General features: G+C 44.4%; 1 protein-coding gene across 1 annotated transcript in view; it reads right to left on the reverse strand.

Annotated features, from left to right (window-relative positions):
• Window positions 1–20,614, reverse strand: part of Il16 (interleukin 16) — a 130,381-nt gene extending 109,767 nt beyond the window's left edge. The window contains exons 1-2 of the mRNA XM_028774636.1: window positions 20,410–20,614; window positions 10,839–11,251 (exon numbers count right to left, since the gene is read on the reverse strand). Of these exons, the coding sequence (XP_028630469.1) occupies window positions 10,839–11,251; window positions 20,410–20,614 (618 nt within the window). The remainder of the gene's footprint in view (window positions 1–10,838; window positions 11,252–20,409) is intronic.
• Window positions 20,615–20,938: the final 324 nt, after the last annotated feature.

Here is a 20,938-nt window from a genome sequence, read left to right on the forward strand (position 1 = left end):
CTCTCTCTCTCTCTCTCTCTCTCTCTCTCTCTCTCTCTCTCCTTCCTAAATGCCAGGAGGTAAACAGCTTAGATTTACCACCATGCTTTCTCTAGGATGTTCAAGTTTACAACAGGCACAATAACAAATCCCATCCATTAACATTGGATGGAAATTCCTGGGGCCATGAGATAGAATAAGTATCTACATTTTAAACTGTTTTCTCCAAGGTATTTGTCACAGAAACAAAAACATGCAAGGCTACAAAATTTTCAATACAGGGGAAGGAAGTAAACCTTGATACCAACCAATGAAAGAAAGGAATACAGAAATTTCAGTATCATCATGAGGCACACACAAGCTTGCAACCAGAGTAACAATGTGGGGCACAACCTCATACATGTGTGTAAGATCCCAAATAAAATAGTAGTGAGCGTCATCCAATGATCCAACGAACTGTTTAATATTGGGAAATAGATGAAATAACCTATAGATTAACAGACTAAAGAGGAATATCAAATAAAAACAACTAAAATGAAACTTAAATAAGTTCCAGAAGCTACAACCTATAGTTGTAAGTTATACAAATCCAGTGTTTGATTTAAGATTACCCATCATACCCAAACCAAAAAAGATTTCAACATGAGTAAAAAAAGAATTCACAGATATCAACACTGAAATAACAGAAATCTTCAAGTTAACTGCCAAAAGTCTTTAAGCAGAAATCAAGAAGTGTTGTGAGTGTGCCTAAAACAATGAAAAAATAGGAAAGTTCAGAAGAGCAATATGAGATAAGAATAATCAAATCAAAATCTTAGAATTCTAATGTATACTTAGAAAATTGAACATACCACTAGCTCAAAGGACAGAGGAAAAGATAAATTAGAATCAGAACCACATCACATAGTAGGTGGAAGCAGAACAAAAAAATAAATTATTAAATATAGTGCCCATAATGTTGTTTTAAGAGTATAAAAAGAGATCTACTTAAAAACACAAGATGAATCAAAACTACACAAATAAATTTTCATGAATCCTATGGAATACTAGCAAAATATCCCATGTTGGTATCTCCAGGATTGTGAAATTTGGAAGGCAGAAGGTTAAGTTAGAAAGTAGCTAAGGAGATAGTGACTGACTACTCCCCAAATGAAAGAAAAGACAGAAAATGATAGATCTGAGAAGCTGAGAGAGATACAGCAGACAAACCAAAAATAAATCCACATAAAGGCAAGCTGTTGCATATATTAAGGAAGATGACCCAAGTTAAGAAAGACAAAAAAATGCTCACTCTTTCTTGTCCGTGAATCCTAGCATGTCATGTACATGTGTATATATCTAAGTGGATATAAACACAGAATGACTAAAGCATTAGAAAGGGGACTGAGAGATGGTAAAGAGAGGTCCTGGTGGAGGTGGCATATATCCCATGTGACATGAAAACAGACAGGAGACTTGGGGGAGGTCGCAAGGGAGGATTGAGGGCCAAGGAGGCTTGGGACTGAGAGGACAGAAGACTCCTAAAATCTTTGTTTTAAAATGCCATGATATGTAAACCTTTGTATGCTAATTTAAGACCTTTTAATTTTTAAAAGGCATTTTAGTTAAATTCACCAATAAATGTTTAGAAGAATTGGTACTTAACACCTTTTTGTTTTCATAAGCACGATATACAAATGTCTCCATTATTCAGGTAAGCCTCCTTTAGTGTCAATTCTGTAAAGTTTATAATTTTTTTCATAATGGACTTCTATCTCTCATTATATTATTTCCTAAACACTTTCTAATGTAATCATAGATATTATCTTTTTAACAGTGCTGTTTGCAAATTGCAGTTTTCTAGCATATGGGATGCAATTTTTAACTCCTTTTAACTCACATTCTGTTTGTTACTGTAGATTTACATAAAGGTATAAGAAAAAAATGCAGAAAGATGCATGCCCTTTCACACCATTTCCCTCAGTGGTAACACCCACAAGATGACAGTCCAGTGTCACAGTGTCACTGTTAGGTCATCGACATGGTCACCACCACACAGAACCCTCCTTTTGTGCTTTACAGCCAAAATCTGGTCCTAGCCTCCAGCATTTCCCCCAGATTTTCTGAATATTTATGGCTTTACATTTCTTTGAGGGGCTTGTGAGCCCCACAACCCATAGTTACCAACAAGCAAAGCTAGAAAGCAGTCAAGAAAATGAGTTTGCTCTGTATGATACAACACCAGGGAAAAGGAAGGCCTGTGGAAACCTGGAATGGACCCTTGACTCAGGTTTCACAGACATGCTACTCTGAGGACTATAGAGCCATCTCCACCACCACCCTTATCAAGGGGACAGAGCAGGCAATCAGGCCACCTAGCTACTGAGAACTCATTCCCCTACATGGCAGAAAAGACCTAGGTCCTACAACTTCTGTCCTCTTCTTGTGCAGCAAATGGTCACCCACTGGGCCCCAGGAAGATCCTTCAGCCCCATCAGTCAGGACCTCACAGACTAAGTGAGCAATCTGGTAGTGTGACGAGGATGAAACACAGCAGAACAGAAACACAGCAAAACTACAGTGCCATGGCAACGGACATTCATAAGAGCCAACTAGAACTAAGTGCTTCGCCTACCTACCAAGGGTGCTACACAGAGCATCATCTCTACCAGAAAAACCTAAGTGTCCAATGTGCAACCGAAGGCCAGCAATTATAGCATCGAGAGCCAAGAACACATATTTGGGGAAGTAGACAGTGAGTGAATCCCTAGATAAACCAGGTGCTGGGGTTGTCTGACAAGGACTGTAAAGCACCTGTCATCAAAATGCTTCTTCCACCATTTACAAATTCTCTAGAAACAAGCAAAAATTAGACTTAGTCAAGGTGTTAGAGTGGTGAGTAGCAAGATATAGGCTTCTTCTTTTTACTAGACAGTGCCACAAAAAGAGCCACAACAGATGCTAGAACTGGACAAATCTAGCCCAAGGACCAAACATCATGGTACCTCATAATCAAACTTCTAAAATCAGAGGCAAAGGCAAGTGCTTCAAAATAAGTAGAGGTAAATGACACATCTCTAAGGAAACACTGTCACATCTGAGCACACAGAAGACAGAGGAAAAGATATGCCAAGATCTAAGCACAGAAAATAAGTGTCAGCCAGAAATGTGATATGTGGGGAGCTCTAACCCTGGCAGTACCTTAGGTAAGGAGACAGCAACACCCGCCCCAAACAGGGAGTAACTGGGACCCACTGGGACCCAGGAATTCACTCCTGGCCTGGGGCACTGGTTCCTTCCTGTCTGCGCCCAAGCACTGGGCAGTTCTTGGGCTTCAGCTCTAACCCCAGCAGCAACACCCACCCCACACAATTCTGACACAACCAAGATAATAGGAAAGACAGGCTCCAGTCAGAGACAGGGCAGGTAGCACTAAGTAGATCCAGATGGCTAAAGGCAAGTGCAAGAACATAAGCATCAGCAACCCAGGGTACTTGGCATCATCAGAACCTAGTTCTCGTACAATAGAAAGTCCTGAATTCCTCATATTACAAGGAAAGCAAGATTCATATTTAAAATCACTTCTAAGGATGATGATAGAGGACTTTAAGAAGGACATAAATAATACTCTGAAAGAAATTGAGGAGAACACAGGTAAACCTTGAGTTCCTGACCTGACTTCCTTCATGACTATAAGCTGTAAGGTGAACTAAACCCTTTCCTCCTTAAGGTGCTTGTGGTCATGGTGTTAATCTCATCAATAGAAACCTAATTAGGACAGGGTAAGAGTTTAAGGTCTCAAAAAGAGGATAAACTATCAGACCCAAGAAGCAATTTGACAAGTCACATGTCATGTAAATGACCATGCACATAGCAGTACGGTGACAACTATAAAACAAACCCTCAAAGCAGTCTTTTAAAAAGGAACTCACTTGTAGATTTACAGCACAGTGGGCTTGGAAGTTAGGGACTTTGTTATAAAAAGCAAGCCTCCTCACCCTCTAACTCCGGTTCTCATTCTTGTTCACACTCTCTGTTCCATCTGCTACTGGATGGACATGCTCCTCCACCACAGGCTCCCTCCTCACAGATATTCTTACCCCACCATGAACTCAAGAATAAGTGAACCAACTCTGAACTAAAAGCCTCTGGATTTTCAAACCCTAATAAACCTTTCTGGCTTTTGAGTTGATTCTCTTGGGTATTTTGATATAGTCCTTGAAAGCTAACTATCACACTGGGTCTTACAGGGTGACCCAGATTTGGTTCCTAAGTGTTCCAGACAGAGGCAGCCATACAGCCAAACAGCTGTAAGGAGTGGACTATGTGCAGAGGCTGGGGAAAGACTTGATTTGCTGTAACCTACACACAGAGGACGATGGCAAACAGTTGGAAAGATATCTGCTTCACTGACTTTTCCCAGTTTCCTCTATTCTCTTTCTACCCAGGCAGACTCTTTACTAGTTTTACTGGTTTTGGTGTCTTGCCAAAACCAATGCAATTCAAAATGCCAACTAATGAAGCCAACTTCTAAAGGAATATTTCCAAATGTCTTCTAGCATTGGAAACAACTAGAAATCACATGGAATTTGGGTGAGCATCAGCAAGTGGGCATGAGTCATACCTGTGGGCTGTCCCTCCCCACTTCCTGCACATGGACCACCCTTATCTCCCTCTACATCCTCCCATTTACTCTAGGGACCCACCAGCTCCATGGGAGTCCTAGAAACCCAAGCTTCCCTCACAGTGACTGCTCTCAGTACCCACAAGCGGCTCTTCTGTGGCAGGAAGAAACAAGCAGCCAGGGTATAGGGTTTCCTGCTTGCCAAGAAAACCTAGGCCTCAAGCCACAAATTGGGCTGCTCATAGGCAGAGGGATGAAGGAACTGGTCTGCCCAAGGAGGCATTGATTCTACCCCCCTGCACCCACAGCACATGCCAGAGATGCAGACGGTTGAGCTGACTGCATGGCCTCTGAGTCACGCTTTATGAGTGGTGACTTTGCCTAACCAGTGTTTTAAATTTGTATAGAAAAGCAGGATGTGCCACTGTGGATCAAAGCATTGCACATCCTCTCAGGAGGGCAGCTGGAGGAGCAGGACCCCCCACACGTGTCTAGCCTCCTGGCTGCTATCTTCCCAGACTGAGCACCACTGGCTCTAGATTCCAGCCGAAGAATGCTGACAGAATGTCTATTATAAGCCCACATGGTAGTTCAAGAAAGGGGAATGCCAATGTCTTAAGGGTGGCCTCATTGTGCCGATTCATACTGAGTTCTCTCCATAAATACTTAAAAGGGTAGTTACTCTGAACTAGTTCCCAGTCTCAACAAGGTCTGTGTCCCACAGTACCTTCAAAAATGGACCAACTCCGGAGAGTTCCAAGTGAGCAAATGGGTTTTCAGGACTATGTGATGATCTGCTAAGATCCATCCAGAGAGGAAGTGAGGAGCAAATTTGGATGGTGGTATTTTATCAGAATCATTTGTGCACCAAGCCCCTCTCTCCCAGAGGTGGGTTTCACCCAGAGGATTACAACATGGATATGCACATCTCTGGGCTACCAGGGCTTGCTGGAGGAGGGAATGAATAGGGAATTGCAGGTGACCACTTGCAATTAAACCTAAGGCCCTTGTGATGAAGGACAAAAGGGATAACCAGAGAGAGGGTGATGGCCAAGAGTCAAGATTGACCTTGCAAAAAACCACGTTCCAGGGCAGAACTCTGAGGAGTCCAAGCACTTAACGGAAGCTGGCCCGCAAGTTCTTATGGAGGCTTATTTGTCAACGTGGAAGGACAGAAAGATGCGTTTTAAATATTTTTATCTTAATTTAACTTTTAAGACATTTGCGCTCTAAGCTCAGGTCCTTGCCCTGTTAAAGATAGGCCTGTTTCAGACAGGAAAATCCTCAGCGAGACACAAAAAGACAAAAAGACATGAAAATGGTAGAAGGATGAACATGAATGACCGTGCACATGAGTACTGACTCACAGATTAGTAAGCAGGATATGCCTGGAAATTAAAAATATGTGCAAAATTAGTTGTTTGGAAGCGATGGGGAAGAGGACGTGAGTGCTGATGGAACTGGGTGCTCTGCATTCTGAGTGTTATTTGGGTGCTCTAGTGAAGTACAAGTTTAAACGAGATTATAATATTTAGATTATAATTATTCTAGTGATAAAATAATCAAAGGTAATCCACGGCTAGCAAGCTAATCCAAGAGAAAATGTGACAAATATGTTAGTCTGAAAGATAAGAAGAAAGAAAACAGGTACAAAGCATTTCAGACAATTAGAAACCAAAGGACAACATGGTAGACATAATTGTAAGCCCCAGAAATGACACTAAATAGAGGCAAACATACGATAAACAGTGTGATATTGAAGGTAAATGATTGTGTGCTGCTTGTGTAAACTATACTCTAAATGTGTGGGCACATATTGAAGATAAAAGGGGTAGGGGGAGGATAAGACATCCCAACAACTCACAACTCTTCACCCTCCACCTCCTGAGTTCTGATGTTAGGAGAACATGGCCATCCCCAACAGCCTTCTTTTCATTGTAATTTATCTAGCCTGTGGTATTCTATTACACCACACGAAGCTGAGCAGACGTTAGCCTGGAAGAGTTTGTCTAGGATATAATAGCCCTTCACAGAACTTTTAATTAAGAACATGATATGAGCCCCTTGGAAGAAGAGACATGGTTCATTATGCTCACACTTGTCTCCACACAGATCCCCTGAGAGTACACCAAAAATTCATCTCCTTAAGAAAAAACCTTTTTTTTAAATTTTATGAGTGTTTTGCCTGCATGAATGTCTGTGCACCACATTCATGCCTGGTCCCCATGAAGACTAGAAGAAAGGCTCGGATCCCCTCAAACTGAAGTTGCAGACGGTTGCAAGCCACCATGTATGTACTGGGAATCGAACCTGGGTCCTCTGGAAGAAGAATAAAGGCTCTTAATCATTGAGACATCTCTCTAGCCCCCGGATTTGTTCTTTACTCCAGATAATAGCTTAGAACATGTAAAAATGCAGTTATTGTAGAGACTGAAGGTGGATATTGAAGGGGAAGGAGGAGAGAGAGGGAGACAGGGAGAAAGGGAAGGAGGAAGTGCCCTCTTTCCTTGGCCTTGACATTCTGCTCAAAAGACATTGTTAAAAATAGTCTTCAGGGCTAGAAATATAGCTCAGTAGGCAGAATGCATTCCTAGAATAAAGGAGGACCTGGATTCCATCCTCACCATTGTTTACACTTGGTGTGGTATGTCACTGAGGTAAATGGCAGGAAAATAAAAAACTCAAGGTCGTCTTTGTCCACATAACTCTGAGACAGACAGACAGACAGACAGACAGACAGACAGACAGACAGGGGAATTGAATTTGAAAAATAGTATTTCTGTGGAAGAAGACAGATATTCTGAAGTGTTCAGGAAATCCACTCACTTCCTCCTGTAAATGTTCTAGGTCTAATGGGCTGAGGTCCTGTTGGAAAGCTGGCCCAGGAGCAAGTGGCCACGGGGCCTCAGCACTGCGCAGGCTCACACTCCCATAGCTATCCCTGCTGGCTGTGCACATCTGTAGGCAGGAGTCAGCTCAGTCCTGGGTGTGCCACACACAACCTTCCAATGACGCTTTCCTTTTTTTTTCCCCTTAAATTTCAACTTGGCTCTTTAAGCAACTTCCTCTTTTTTGAGTTTCACATCAGGCACTTCTAGAGCAGGGGCTGGCATCACAGGGTCTCTTCCAGATGTTGTTTGGAAATCAAATGTAACCATGGCACTGCTGGAGACTGAGAAGTCCATCTGGGCCAACTGAGTCACGCCTGAGAGCAGGGCACTTCTGTCAAGGGGAAGGAGGGAGCCCAGGGCAGGGACCAGAGTGTCCCCACTGAAAGGGAAAAGGGAGTGGCTGTGAAGTGCTTTGAGGAGCCTTGACAACCAGCAGCTGACTGAGACAGAGGCAGATACACACACCCAACCATTAGACTGAAGTCAGGGTCCCTATGGTTGAATTAGGAAAAGAATTGAAGAAGCTGAAGAAGAGGGTAACCCCATAGGAAGACAAGCAGTCTCAACTAACCTGGACCTCTGGGAGCTCCCAGACACTGAGCCACCAACCAGGCAGCATACACCAGCTGATATGAGGCCTGACACATATACAGCAGAGGACTGCCTGGTCTGGCTTCAGTAGGAGAAGACACACCACACACCTAATCCTGGAGAGACTTGAGGCCCCAAGAAGCAGGGGAAGCCTGGTAGAGGCCTGTGTCTCTGTCTTCTGTCTCTGTCTCTCTCCATCTCTGTCTCTTGTCTCTCTGTCTCTCTCTCCATGTGTGTGTGTGTGTGTGTCTGTGTGTCTGTGTGTCTGTGTGTCTGTGTGTCTGTGTGTCTGTGTGTCTGTTCGTCCATCCTGACATCCCACGTATCCTTTCCCTGAGCTGCTGCTCTGGCTAGAATGTGCAGCTAGAGGTAACTCCTCTCATGTCTTCACACTGCATCCTCCCATTGACAAGACCTTCTAGCTTTGCCTGGGCTATAGGAGTTCCTGCTGACTATTTTCTGGGACCCTGGCCCTCCCCCTCAGTTTACCCCACCTAATTCCTGACCTGGGTTATCACCACAGCCTCCCAAAAAGTTCCCTTTACTGTTAGCCAGGCTCCAGATCCTGTTAAAACAACCTTATCATGTCACTTCCTGGCCTCCCACCACCACAATAAAGAACCAAAGCGTTGCCACAGCCCTGCCTGGGACCCTGGCTGCTACCTTAACTTCACATGCCATTACTCTTCCCTTTCTCTCTGACTAACATGTTCTAGACTCTTTAATAGTTACAATATACTTTTTAAAAGGCAAAATGCTGTGTACTGAAAGCTGAAGTTGAACTTACTTTGTAGCCCAGGCTTGTCTGAACTTGCAGCTACCCTCTTGAATCAGCCTCCTAGATGTTCCTAACATACCCTTTTCTTCTTTGTTGCATGTGCCACCCCTCTGTCTGTGATCTCCTTCCTGCAATGGTCATGTGACCCAATCCTCAATGTTACTGAGATTCTTCATCAAGAGTCTGGTTGATAGAGAAGGCTCTGTGATCACAGATAGCACTGTGCTGCCTTGTGATTCACACTACACTCCCTTTACCCCTCTCAGTGTTTCTTCATGGTTCTTCTCTACCAAATTCTGCATCAGGCATTAAGTTGACATCAGCATCCTTCGCCAGATGCAAGCTACACAAGATCAATTCATCATACAATACCTGCTCCAATTAGGTACTCAGTAAATACTGCCTGAATGAAGGAGAGCCAGCACACCTCAGGACATGCTCTTGCTTTCTCAGACTTGTCTGCAGCCCCACACTCATCTTGGAGTATAGATTTTACTCTAAGATGTTTCTTTTGGGGCAATATCTGAATCAACACAGTGGCTGGCACATAATAGGTACTCCAAAATGCCTTGCAATTAAATAGAAGTAAGCAGATAAAGTGTACACTATGAGTGAGTGAGATCTTCAAATGATTTTGGAATCTCACTTATCTGAGCCCTCATCTGCGAAAGTTCATACAGTCATTAATAAACTTGACTCTTAACCTAGAAATGTAATTCGGTTGACAAATTGCTTGCCTAGGATTCAGAAAGCTCTAGGTTTGATCCCCAGCACTGCAGAAACAAGATGTGGTGGCACATACCCGCAATCTCATCTCTGGAGAGGCAGTGATCAAAGAACGAGAGTTTATGTCCTTCCTCAGTTACATAGGAAATTCAAGGCCAGCCTGGGATATATGAAGCCTTGTTTCTAAACAAACAAATTTAACTCTTGGCTGAGCATATTTCTCCTCACGCATGGAGAGCTGGAAGCCTGGACAGCTTATCTGAAGCCCATCAAGATGCTTGCTTTGTCTTGTACCCTACAAGATGAGTTCAAGACTCATCAGTACCAGTTATCCCAAAGGCGGTGGTACAGCCTGCTCTAGGCAGGACTTTGAAATGCCACTTGTGTCTAGATGTTACTAGGACAACCGCCTCTACCTGCTTTGTAAGTGTGGCCTGATGCCTCATATTAGATAAATATTCAAGAATGGTCAGTATGTACAAAGGTGCCAGACTTCACCAACGCCTTGGAATTCCTTCTCTTCCTGTCTGTTATTTGATCATGTAACTGTCTCATGGTCTTGGCAATAGGCTGTGGGAGAAACCTGGCAGCACTGACCCCAGATTCAGGGTTCTTTGGACCCTTGAGAAGTCCCTCCTTCCATAGATGGCACAAAAGCAAAATCATGGCACTCTTTCTTAGGGAATAAATGTAGCACATCTTTAGCCTGGATGTCTCTTGCCCCACAGTTTCTGTCACATAAGACTATCATCTAACAGGAAGATGATATACTCAATCCAAGAAAGTCCCCTAACACTTATGTTGAAAATGACTGAAAGGACCTGGAAAACATTCACAGATGAATCTGGGAGTTACCTTTCCATCCATGTTCCTTACCTTCTTTTTCCAAGGCCTCTCCTGTATCCAGGTACCTGCCTCTCTGGGTATCCAGGATAGGTGTGTTTTGACCTGCCTACACTATGACAAAGGATGCCTGTGTGGTGATGAGAGCTGTGGCAGCTGGCATTTTTCACCAGGGATCTAGGATCAGTCTGTCTCTGACAGACACCATCTCTTACCAAATATCTCAGAGAAGAGTGTTGACTGTACCTGATTCAATCAATATCAAGCCCATTGCCATAAGTCCCAGGCAGCCCTGCCTCAAATTTTCCTCTCTGCTATGTACAATAAGAACTCTGTTCTTCTAACCTGTTTAAATGGGTTCAAAGATTAATTCACACCACCAGGAAACAACTATAAGCCCTGTCAGATACACAGACCCTGGCCATACCTTCATGAAGAACATCTTCCTGCAGTGCTTGCCTCGATCGCTCCCAGCTGCTTGGAGTTGAGCAGCCTCTGAGGCCAATGCCAGGTCTGGTATGTTGCTGAGCCCAGCCTCCGATGTGTCTGCCAGCTGCATGGAGGAGTGAAAGAAACCGTCCTTGCCCTGGCACAGTGAAGTCTCAAAAGGGTCGGGGTACTTCTCATCAGGGCTAGAGCTGTCATCACTGGTCTTGGCATTACAGAGGATCAGGGAACGGGAAATGGAGCGAAATTTCGTGGATTTCCGGCTCTTTCCGGAGTGGCCGTGGGACTCCATCCTCAGAGGGGAAGCGAGGCCACGCTTCTTCCTCTCCTGTTCTCCAGGCCTGGGCCGGTGAGTGGCAGATGAAATGGGCTTAGCTGCCACTGCATGAGTCCCTGGAGAAGAGAAGAAATGGGAAGTAGTAGTGTGACTTGCTGCCAACTCAAGTCCAGGAACTGAACTCTGGGTATCCACGAAGCCGGGTAGATGAGTCCCTGCACCCAGCTCATCTGCAGGGCAAATGGAGCTAAGATAACTCAAGGAGTTAATACCCACTCCGTGTCTCAGGCTCACAGAGACCAATCCTAAACTCTTTATCCAAACCTGCATCCTATAGACAGGGAAACCGGGGAACAGAGAAAAGAAATTTAAGTCCATGGTGCTAGCGAAATAGCTAAGTCATAGGAAAGGCTTAGGAGCTGAATTTCTCCGGGGGATCATGGCATTGGGAGGCTTTTAAACTTGGAAGCTAATCTTTAAAATGAAACTCTAGTCTGTAGATCAGAGCATGGAGGGGGTCAAGGAGGATGAAGCCCACTGCCCGGGTTCCCTGTGTTCTCCTTAGTATCTCCTGCAGTGTCTCCAAAAGAACTCAAGAGCCCAGGGCTCAGTCCAGTGACCACTGATGTATGTGCTCTGATCCCAGATGAAGATCTGCCAGTTTGCCGTGGCTGAGCTGAGTGCAGAAGGTTCAGCACACAGCTAGCTCTTGACAAACACACATGCCCTTCCTCAGGCCCTAAGTCACACCAATGTACCATGTAGGACTGTGAGCACCTACTCTGTCAGCCAGCCACTCCCCTGGTTTGCACCCCCAGTCTCATAACCCTGGACTGGCTCCCCCCATGAGGCACACAGCCCAACACAGTTTTGCCAAGAGGCATCTCTGGTGGATCCGGTGTCCATGAGATAGGTTACAAAGCTGTAACCAGACAAGTTCTGACTTGGGTCCAAGCCACAAAATAAAGCCTATTGCCAGAACAACAAACTGTGGGATGCTCTTGGCAGCTCACCCTGCTGCTAGTGTGCATACAGCATGGAATCAGGTGATGCACATGGCTTCCAGCATTTCGTGACATAGACATCTTCACATGTCCCCCCCGAAAAAATGCCTTCTTAGGATACTGCCTGAAACACCTGGCGAACACACACACACACACACACACACACACACACACACACACACACACACTACATGTTAAAAACAAAACAAACAAACAAAAAGCATCATTGCATCTTGGGCTGACAAAATGAGATGCCGAAGACAATGAAGGTGTTTGCCACCAAGCCTGATGACCTTGGTCTGGTCCCTGGAACCCACAGGGTAGAAGGCTGACACTTCCAAGTTGTCCTCTGACCTTTAAACTCCACCATCTACTATGGTGTATGCATTCATAACCATACATGTGCACACTAAATAAACAAATATTATTCAAAAAAATTAACTCTGTTGTTCATTTCATGAGGGACACCTTGCCAATATCCCAAAGTCCTTTAATCTTTGCCTGTCTACCTCACAAGGTAAGAGAGTTCCAGCCATAATGGACTGGCCCTGTAGTGACAGCTGTGCTTGGTGACAGGTTTCTGAGCCCTGAAGGCCGCACTCATTCTTGAGCAGATTGGTACAAAGAAACCTTCGTGGCCACCAGCTGGGCTTCATCACTGGCCAACAAATCTGTTGTGATTCTATAATTACCTCTGTCATGTACTCAGCGACTTCAAAATGTCACTACTGTAGTATGCCAGGAAGTGTTCGGATTGTTTTACCACTTAGTCCTCATAAACCCTTGTGAGCTCTTGTCACAGAAAGATGACCAAAGCACAGGGCAGTGACCACCATGACACTATTCAATGTGGCTAAATCCTGAGCCTCCAAGCTGACTCTCCGTAGTCCTGCCTGCCGCCTTGCTCACCTTCACTCAGTGACTCTCCCATGGGATCTTGACAATCCACACATCAATCATCCTCTGTCCCTAAAACTATACAGTAGTCCAGGCACAATGGCACCTGTAATCCCAGTCTCCAGGTGGTAGAAGCAGGAGGATCAGAACTTCAAGGCCAACCTCAGCTATGTAGTGAGTTCAAGGCCACCCTGGAACAGCCAAGACCCTGTCTTGAAAAACAAATCTGGTTCCTTATTCTTACAACTGCCCTTCCTGTCACCCTATCCTGGTACTCTTGAATAAACGCTCTGTGCTCTGCACTTTCTCTCCTTAACTCACCACTGCTTCCAGATCCGGCACCAGGGTTTTGCTTCCTTCCCCTAAAGTCATGGAAACTCCCGTGTCAGTTCCACATTCAATGTGTCCGCAGCCTCAAACAAAAAGCTGAAACTAGCTTTGTCTTGAGAGGATTGATCTGTGTCTGTCTGTGGTCTTTGAGTTCTCAGTGCCTTTTTCTTCCTGTTACTTGTTTCTTTTTCAGATATCCCTTTTCAAATCCAAACCATCACAGCTGCCCTCAGGCTGCTGTCTCCAGCACAGGAGGTCCTCAACTCCCTGTCCTTTCAAATCCCCAGAACTGGCAGCTCCACGGCAACATCACTGTGGATAATAACTTAGGTTGAACCCCCTTCCTTTCAGATCAACCTCAGTGGAACGTGCATGGTGTATGTGTGTAGTGTGTGGAATGTGTGGTGTGGAGGGTGTTTTGAGTACACGATGTGTGTGTGTGTGTGTGCCAGAACATGTACATTAGCCATTTGAAAGTTTGAAAACCAAAACATTTTATGTTAAAATCCTTCTAGAAGTTTCTGAAACCAGGTGAGGAAGAACTAAGGATGAGTTGCTAAGCACCTCTGTGTGGAGAGTAAAACTGGCATGGAAGGTTCGGATGTCCTGCAGATAGGATGAGAAATGGAGAAATGAATAAGGAACAGAAGGATGGGTGTGTGTGTGTGAGCAGAACCAAGTTTAGATGCTGTCGCACAGCAGCTGGATCCAGCCATGCCTGAAGCTATGATGTTTATTTTGTTATGCGAATCAACACATTCAGGTTTAGGCTTAAAAGTGTGTCTTCCTGAAACAAGTCTTTTGGTCTACTGCTAGTCATCTAAGCCCTCAAAAACAATGACTTTCCAGAAAGAATGTGATTTCTAGGCTACTTCTACCCCAGCCAACGCTTACCTTTCCCTCCATCCATTCTCCCTCCTAGCAGCTGATTCTGAATATCTTGATTTACCAATTTCCATAGACCCTCAGATTACATACCCTTTCTCTCCCAGTTCCTCTCTTCACCTACAAGTTCCCCAGCCATGACCAGTTACTCACTAGGTGTCTTCTACAGCAGAGAAGCTATGGGGTCCTTTGAGGTTGAGGTACAAAGCTGTAGGCTTCCTTGGCTGTGGACACTGGCTGCATGCAGGACTCAGGCCAGATGAGGCTCAAATTTCTTGGTGGAAACTGCTCATCCCATGAGTGTGTCCAGCGAGCACTGTCAGCTATAAAAAGCAAGCTCTTCTACAAGGAGTGGCCATTTCTAAGGCTAGGCCCTCCTGAGAGATGACAGAGACCATGGGATGGAAAGTAGAAGACAGAGGGCAAGACACCCTCCATCTGAGAGCAGAAACTGTTCCAAGCCAACCTAGTCAGCCCAGAAAATGTGAATGGGAAAGAAATACAAGGGCTGAGGTGGAGAAACCAGAGCTGCATTTCTGTGGAAAGGGACTTCCCTCTAGGCCTAACACCAAGAGAGACAGAGAAAGGGGAGGGAATAATTGAAAACACAGCATGGCAGTCACGTGGCTCGGCTTGGCTTTGGTAATTGTGCTCGGAACATTAGAACTGGCTATTGCTCTCTTGTGGAACCAAATGTCAGTGGTGCTGGGAGCCAGCTATGCCACACTTCCCCTCCTCGGCCCTCTCTGAAAGTTCACACCAATAGCTTTTCTCTTATTTAGTTCCCAACCCCAGGATTTCTCACCAGTATCTTACCAGGTTTCCTCTGTCCCTGCTGGACTCTGCACAAGATGTCCCTCAGGTCCTCTACACACAAAAGGGCTTCAATATGGAACACATCAGGGAAAACCCTGTCTTCCCAGCCCAGGGAATCAAAGGACTAGAAAACCAACCACTCTCCCATGTCCTGGCTAGTGTCTCTCCAAACACTTAAGGTTGGTTCTCTGCCAGGCCCCCCAGAGCATAAAGGTGCTACATAGTCACCTTTTCTGTCATGCAGGAGATTACCTGGAAAAGAGGAATGGGACCACTGCCCTCATAGTTGCTCGCGACACCTGACCACAGCCGAGCTGTCCTTTACATAGAGTACAGTGCCAAAGACTGTGGAGCAATGGCACTTGCTTCCTTTAGAGGCCTTGAAGAAAATTCTAGACTTCAGGCTAGGGAGCAAGGTCTGTAAATCTTCCTTCCCTCTCTTCTGTATTCTCTCACCTCCTCCTTCTTCCCTCTCTTTCTTCTCCATTCCTCATTTTCCTGCTCTCTGCCCCTTTTTCTGTTCCTTTGTTCTTTCTATCCTCTCTCTCCTTCCCTTCCTCATCTGCATGTGGTCAGTGTGTTGGACAAATTCCTCACTAGAGCTGCACTTGGATCTGGGTGAAACATCGTTCGTTGACTGGAGAACTGGAGCAGATTGTAAATCACCATGTGGTGACAGGGGAACCCTTTGATAAATCTGTTTGGAGTTTCTGCATTCTCCCACAGTGTCCTATTTCAAAGGCAGTTTTGAAGTCTGGCCATTCCAGCCCAGGGGGTATATTTTTTTGGTCTTGAACTAGAAAGTGATTCAGAAATAAGAAATGAAGAGAAGAGGTGAGTGTCCCTTCTCTGCCCCAAAGAAGATCATTAATAGAATTAAGGGACCCACAGCTGAGTCTGACCCTCTGTATCTATATATACTGTACACAGGATAAGGAAGACAAAGCATCTCTGGGCTTTACTATCTCCACTAGTCAAGACGACTGTGTTAGAGTATTACACATGTCATTTTTCTTCCTCTACCCTACTACATCTCTGAGGAGACCAATTGTACTCTCTGGGGCTTGGCACAACGCAGGGCATTGTATATGGTAGACCAATAACTGAAGAGCATCTCAGAGGCTCCTCCCACTGACACCTGCACCAACACAGGAATACAAACTGGACAACTCCAATGATAAGACATCAGAATGAAAAGAAGCCTCATGAGCTGACATCTGAGATTAAGAGCTATCTAGAAAGACATTCTGGACTCTGGAAAGTACCTAAGAGACCAGGGTGAATGTCTTACATCTCACACAGGTGTTGAACTTTCAGCATCTAGGGAAGTGGTCCTAAATCACTAAGGCAGTTACCTTTGGATAAATCAACACTACTTAAGTCCAAGGGCACAGGGCCAGGCAGGGCAGGGATTCTTCTTGAGTAAGCCATATCAACATAACACAAGTAAAACATGTAATTCACCTTAAGGAAAATCTAGAAAAACTCCAGCTAACTACTGGGAGGTCTGAGGGAAATATTTCAAACTAGGACTTAAACTTCTTTGTTTGTTGAGTTTTATGGGTGCACACACATTCAAAATAGGATAAGCAAGAGCCTGGCTAACAATGGCTCCCCTTGCTTGGTTATCTGAATTAATAAGAAAGAGAGGGAGGGCCAGGCACAGTCTTTTAATCAGAGCACTGAGGAGGAAAAGGCAGGCTTATCTCTGTGAGCTTGAGGCCACCCTGCTCTATGTTCCACACCATCTTGAGCTACACAGAGAGACCTTGTATCAAAAAAAAGAAGGAAGGAAACTAAGAAAGAAACAAAAATAAAAGAAAGAAGAAAAGGGAAAATGAGAAAAAATGTAAATAACTGTGGACAACCTATAGGTGCTCCAGTGGGAGAGTATGTTAATTAGGTAATGGCACAGTGGGAAAGTATGTCAATTAGGTAATGGCACATTCTGTGGGATACTACACAGCCAGCAATGGGAATGAAACTGATCTACCCGAGTAGAGATGGTGGAAGGTTGGGAAGTCCTGAAAGTTAAAAACTATTATAAAAGAGTTGTCTAAACTTAGTCTTAACTTATGAAAAAACATACCTTTATGGATAAACTGAAACTAGTAATCCTTTTGAGGAGGCTGAGAAACCTTTTGTTTCTACATAATTGTTTTCTGTGTTTGGTTTCCTTTTTATATCAGTTACAATTCACCATTATAGTCAGAAAAATAAAGTTGTGTTTTAGGAGACAAAAATATAACGCCACGTCTAATTTTTAATCGTGTGGTACTGACCTGGATGTTTTATCCCCACTGGCTAGCTCTTCTGGTGCTAGAAGTTGCTATGCAATCTACCGAAGAGAAAAGTAATCAATATTGCCCATCTGTGAACCCTGCTGGGTAGAATAATCCCAGCAAGACAAGCCCTTCTGATGTAATAGTGGTTATTTGAGCAAGCGAATATTTTCTCATTGGATCTAAGTCCTTCTCCAAAAGATGGAAGCCATACTTGGCACTGTTATCAGAGCCAAAAGCCTGTGGCTAGATAGGTCACAGTACCAAAGGGAGAATTTACATTATTATTCTGCTAAACAGACATAGTGTTAAACCAGCTCTCAATGACTTATCATTAATGCCCAGAGATCATTGCATCTGTCAGTCCTCATTAGAGAAGCTTCTTCCTGCAATAGACAGTGATTACCACAGAGACTCCCAACTGCTCAATGTGCAGAGAATAAATTACTGGAGCTCTCCAGCCTCCCTCACACAGATATCACTCCCTTCCCACAAAGCTCAGAGATCATTGTACAAAGTGTGTAGAAAGATTGTAGAGGCCAATAGCAGTAGATGTCGACAAAAGCGTGATTTCCAGACATGGCTTGGCAGTTGTATGGGCTCAAACCACACAAAATCCCAGCATGGATGGGAAATGTGGGCAGGAACTCCCACTCCCAGTGGAGAAACTCTCGATGGCTGCTGGGAGAGAAAAGCCAGTTTCCTTTAAGACTATGACCTGGTAGGTCAACTACACTCCAGGGCATAGCCTCACACTCAAGAGTCTTGGGCAACACAAATTGAACTTGATAGGCTTTTTTTAAAAAAAAGACTCAAAGTAAGTGGGTAAGAAGGTAGGGATGGGTGTGGGAGGAATTGGGGACTATAGGGAGTGAGTGGACTCAAAGTCTATCACATAGGAAAATCTCAAAGAAGTGAAAAAAATATTATTTAAAGCCTTTTTTTGCAATGCTTAGAACCTCTATCAAAGTAAAAAATTGTTGGAACTAAGCTGACTAAGAAGACATAGTAAGTATTCCAGTTTCTGAAACATGGCTGTGAGTCATGGAGTGGCGACATGCTTTGCCAAGAAGCTCAAGGAGCCAAACTCTGTTCTTCAAAATCTAAAAAGTCTTGTGTGACCTGGTTTTGTTGCCTGTCAAATGGACATGATAACAGTGGCTACTTCTCATAAAGTTTATGATAACAAATGAAGGATAGAAGTTTTGTCTCAGTCCTGTGTTAGTTGGTTATTGCCGACATGCAGGCCATCTTTGTCGTTATGTCTTAAAGCTAAAAGTCTCCTCTGAAGCCTTCTTTGTCCACAATCTATTGTTGTTTATATAACATTAGTTAATTTTTTTATTTTGTACATGTTTCATATTTATTATGTAGAAAGACACATAAGACCTAAGCCACAGCCATAGCCCTCCTACTGACTCAGAAGGTCAGTAATTAAAGCTTTGACCTCCAGTTTAAACTCTGTTCTTTACAATAACGTTATGGTCATTGTCAACTAATTTTCAATTTTATATCCTTTAGTTTCTTGATTGTTTTTTAATTGGAAAATTTCAGCTTAATTGTTTCGTGGCCCCGGGGATGTGTCTTGGACACGATTTGTTGGTGTGTGTTAAGGCCAACTTTGTAAGATGGCATATGAGGTGAGTAAGCGTTGCAAGTATTTGAGCAGAGAGAGGGTGACAGCCCCTATGTCCCCTCCCACCTCATACACACACACACTTCATTATCTTCTTTTGACACTTCTTTTCAGTGTTGGAAAAGTTGTTGAAAAAAATGTTGCCCAGATATCACCTGTGCAGTAAACATGACAGTCCCCTGCCTCCTTCAGCAACGGCTATGAACATTCCTGAACTCATGTGGTTTGGCTGGAAGTAGCAACAGCCACCCTTGAGGGATGAGGAAAAAAGGACAGACATGTGAGACTGGACCAGCCACCTACCTCTGACCCTTGCTGTGTCTTGAGGTTAGACTCATCCAGTTAGAAGAGCATAGGTCAGAGAAAGAAAGGAGAGCTCACGGCTGACTGAGCTAGGAGCCCTTACCTTGGACAGCAGGGAGATGGCCACTGTGTCCAAAGAGAAGTCAGGCATACTTGAAGCTATAGGGCCACACCCACACCCTTCTATGTCCCACTGAAGCCCTAGAATACTGCATTTTGGACTTTTATAATGTTTCAAAGTTTGAGCTTACATTTTATATCATGGTACACACCATTAACCACACATAAGATACACAGATAAGTAAATGTTTATGAATTCATAAATAAAGATGTGTAATTAAAGCAAGACATCATCACATAATACCATTATTATGTTATAAATAAAAACACTAAAAAGTTCCTAGAATATATGGGAGAGACATGCCCCAGGGGTAAAGCACTCGCCTTTTAACGATGAGGATGAGAGAGAGTTTCAAACCCTATCATTCACACGAATGCACAGTGGGTGTGGTAGCCTGCCTATAATCTCAGCACTTGGGAAGCTGAGCCAAGACACTCCCCAGAGCAAACCAGCTAACTGCACTATTCAAATGGATGATCGGTGGAAGAGCCTGCCTCAGTGAGCAGTTGACGAAGATACCCCACACCAACGTTTGAGCTTCACGTGCACAAGTACACAGATACACAAACACCCACTCATACATGTGCCCCTACGCAGGAACACACACACACACTCACATTTGCACACATTCTACACACATATGCAAGCAAAAGGATTGATTTTGTGAAGAATCTTATAAAAATGTGAACCCTATTCATTTTATATGTACAAGGGAATTTCTCGTTAACTGTATTGATTTCCAATCTACCGAAGAGTCATGTTAGAAACCACAAGCCTGAAGCTTCCTTTGATGCTTCCAGCAGGGTCCTGTGGTACATATATATAGCTTAGAGTTCTCATTTCCCTGGATTCCCTGAGTCTCTCTCTGTGACCTTGGATCTCACAGCAGTAACTAATACAGAAAGATCCTGATTGTAACAGTCCTTTTTCTGTCACTTTCGGGGGCTGGCCTTTTTCTTATGCTGAGGAAAGACTGAGGAAAGGGATCAGAGTTACTCACGGTTAGCCTGGCCAGGTAAGAGATGCCATGAGCAGCAGGGAGGGGGTGCCGTTCCCTGACATCCCAGCAGTGGGGTGCGCCTGTGGATATGCCAAAGAGCATATTGGTGGTGACCTCCTCCAGCTGGCAGAGCAGGGCAGCCACATCCTAGCTGTTGCACCTGCCCATTACAGATGCACTTCTGCCCCCACGGTGCAAGACCCATGAAGATCCCTGTTCTTCATGGATCCTGACATCTGGGTCGCAGTGCCGGGAGCTAGTAGTCCAGGAGCCGCTTCTGTGGCATCTAATTCTCTCCTCCAGGGACAAGTGTAGCAGGCACCACAGCTCCCGGCTCTCTGCCTTCCTTTCCCCCAGGCGGCGTGCTCACGCACAAGCTGCTCTCAGCAACCCCATCTGCTCTGTGCTCTTTCGGGCAGAGACCTCTTCATGTTTCTGGCAGACACCAGGCAACCATGTCTAATTGCAAGACTGACACGGATGGGCCCTGATTTCTACAGAGACCTGAAGGAACTTGGAGTCCATTGCT

The sequence above is a fragment of the Grammomys surdaster genome, unplaced genomic scaffold, assembly GCF_004785775.1.
Source record: "Grammomys surdaster isolate TR1022 unplaced genomic scaffold, NIH_TR_1.0 242, whole genome shotgun sequence".
NCBI lineage: Eukaryota > Metazoa > Chordata > Mammalia > Rodentia > Muridae > Grammomys > Grammomys surdaster.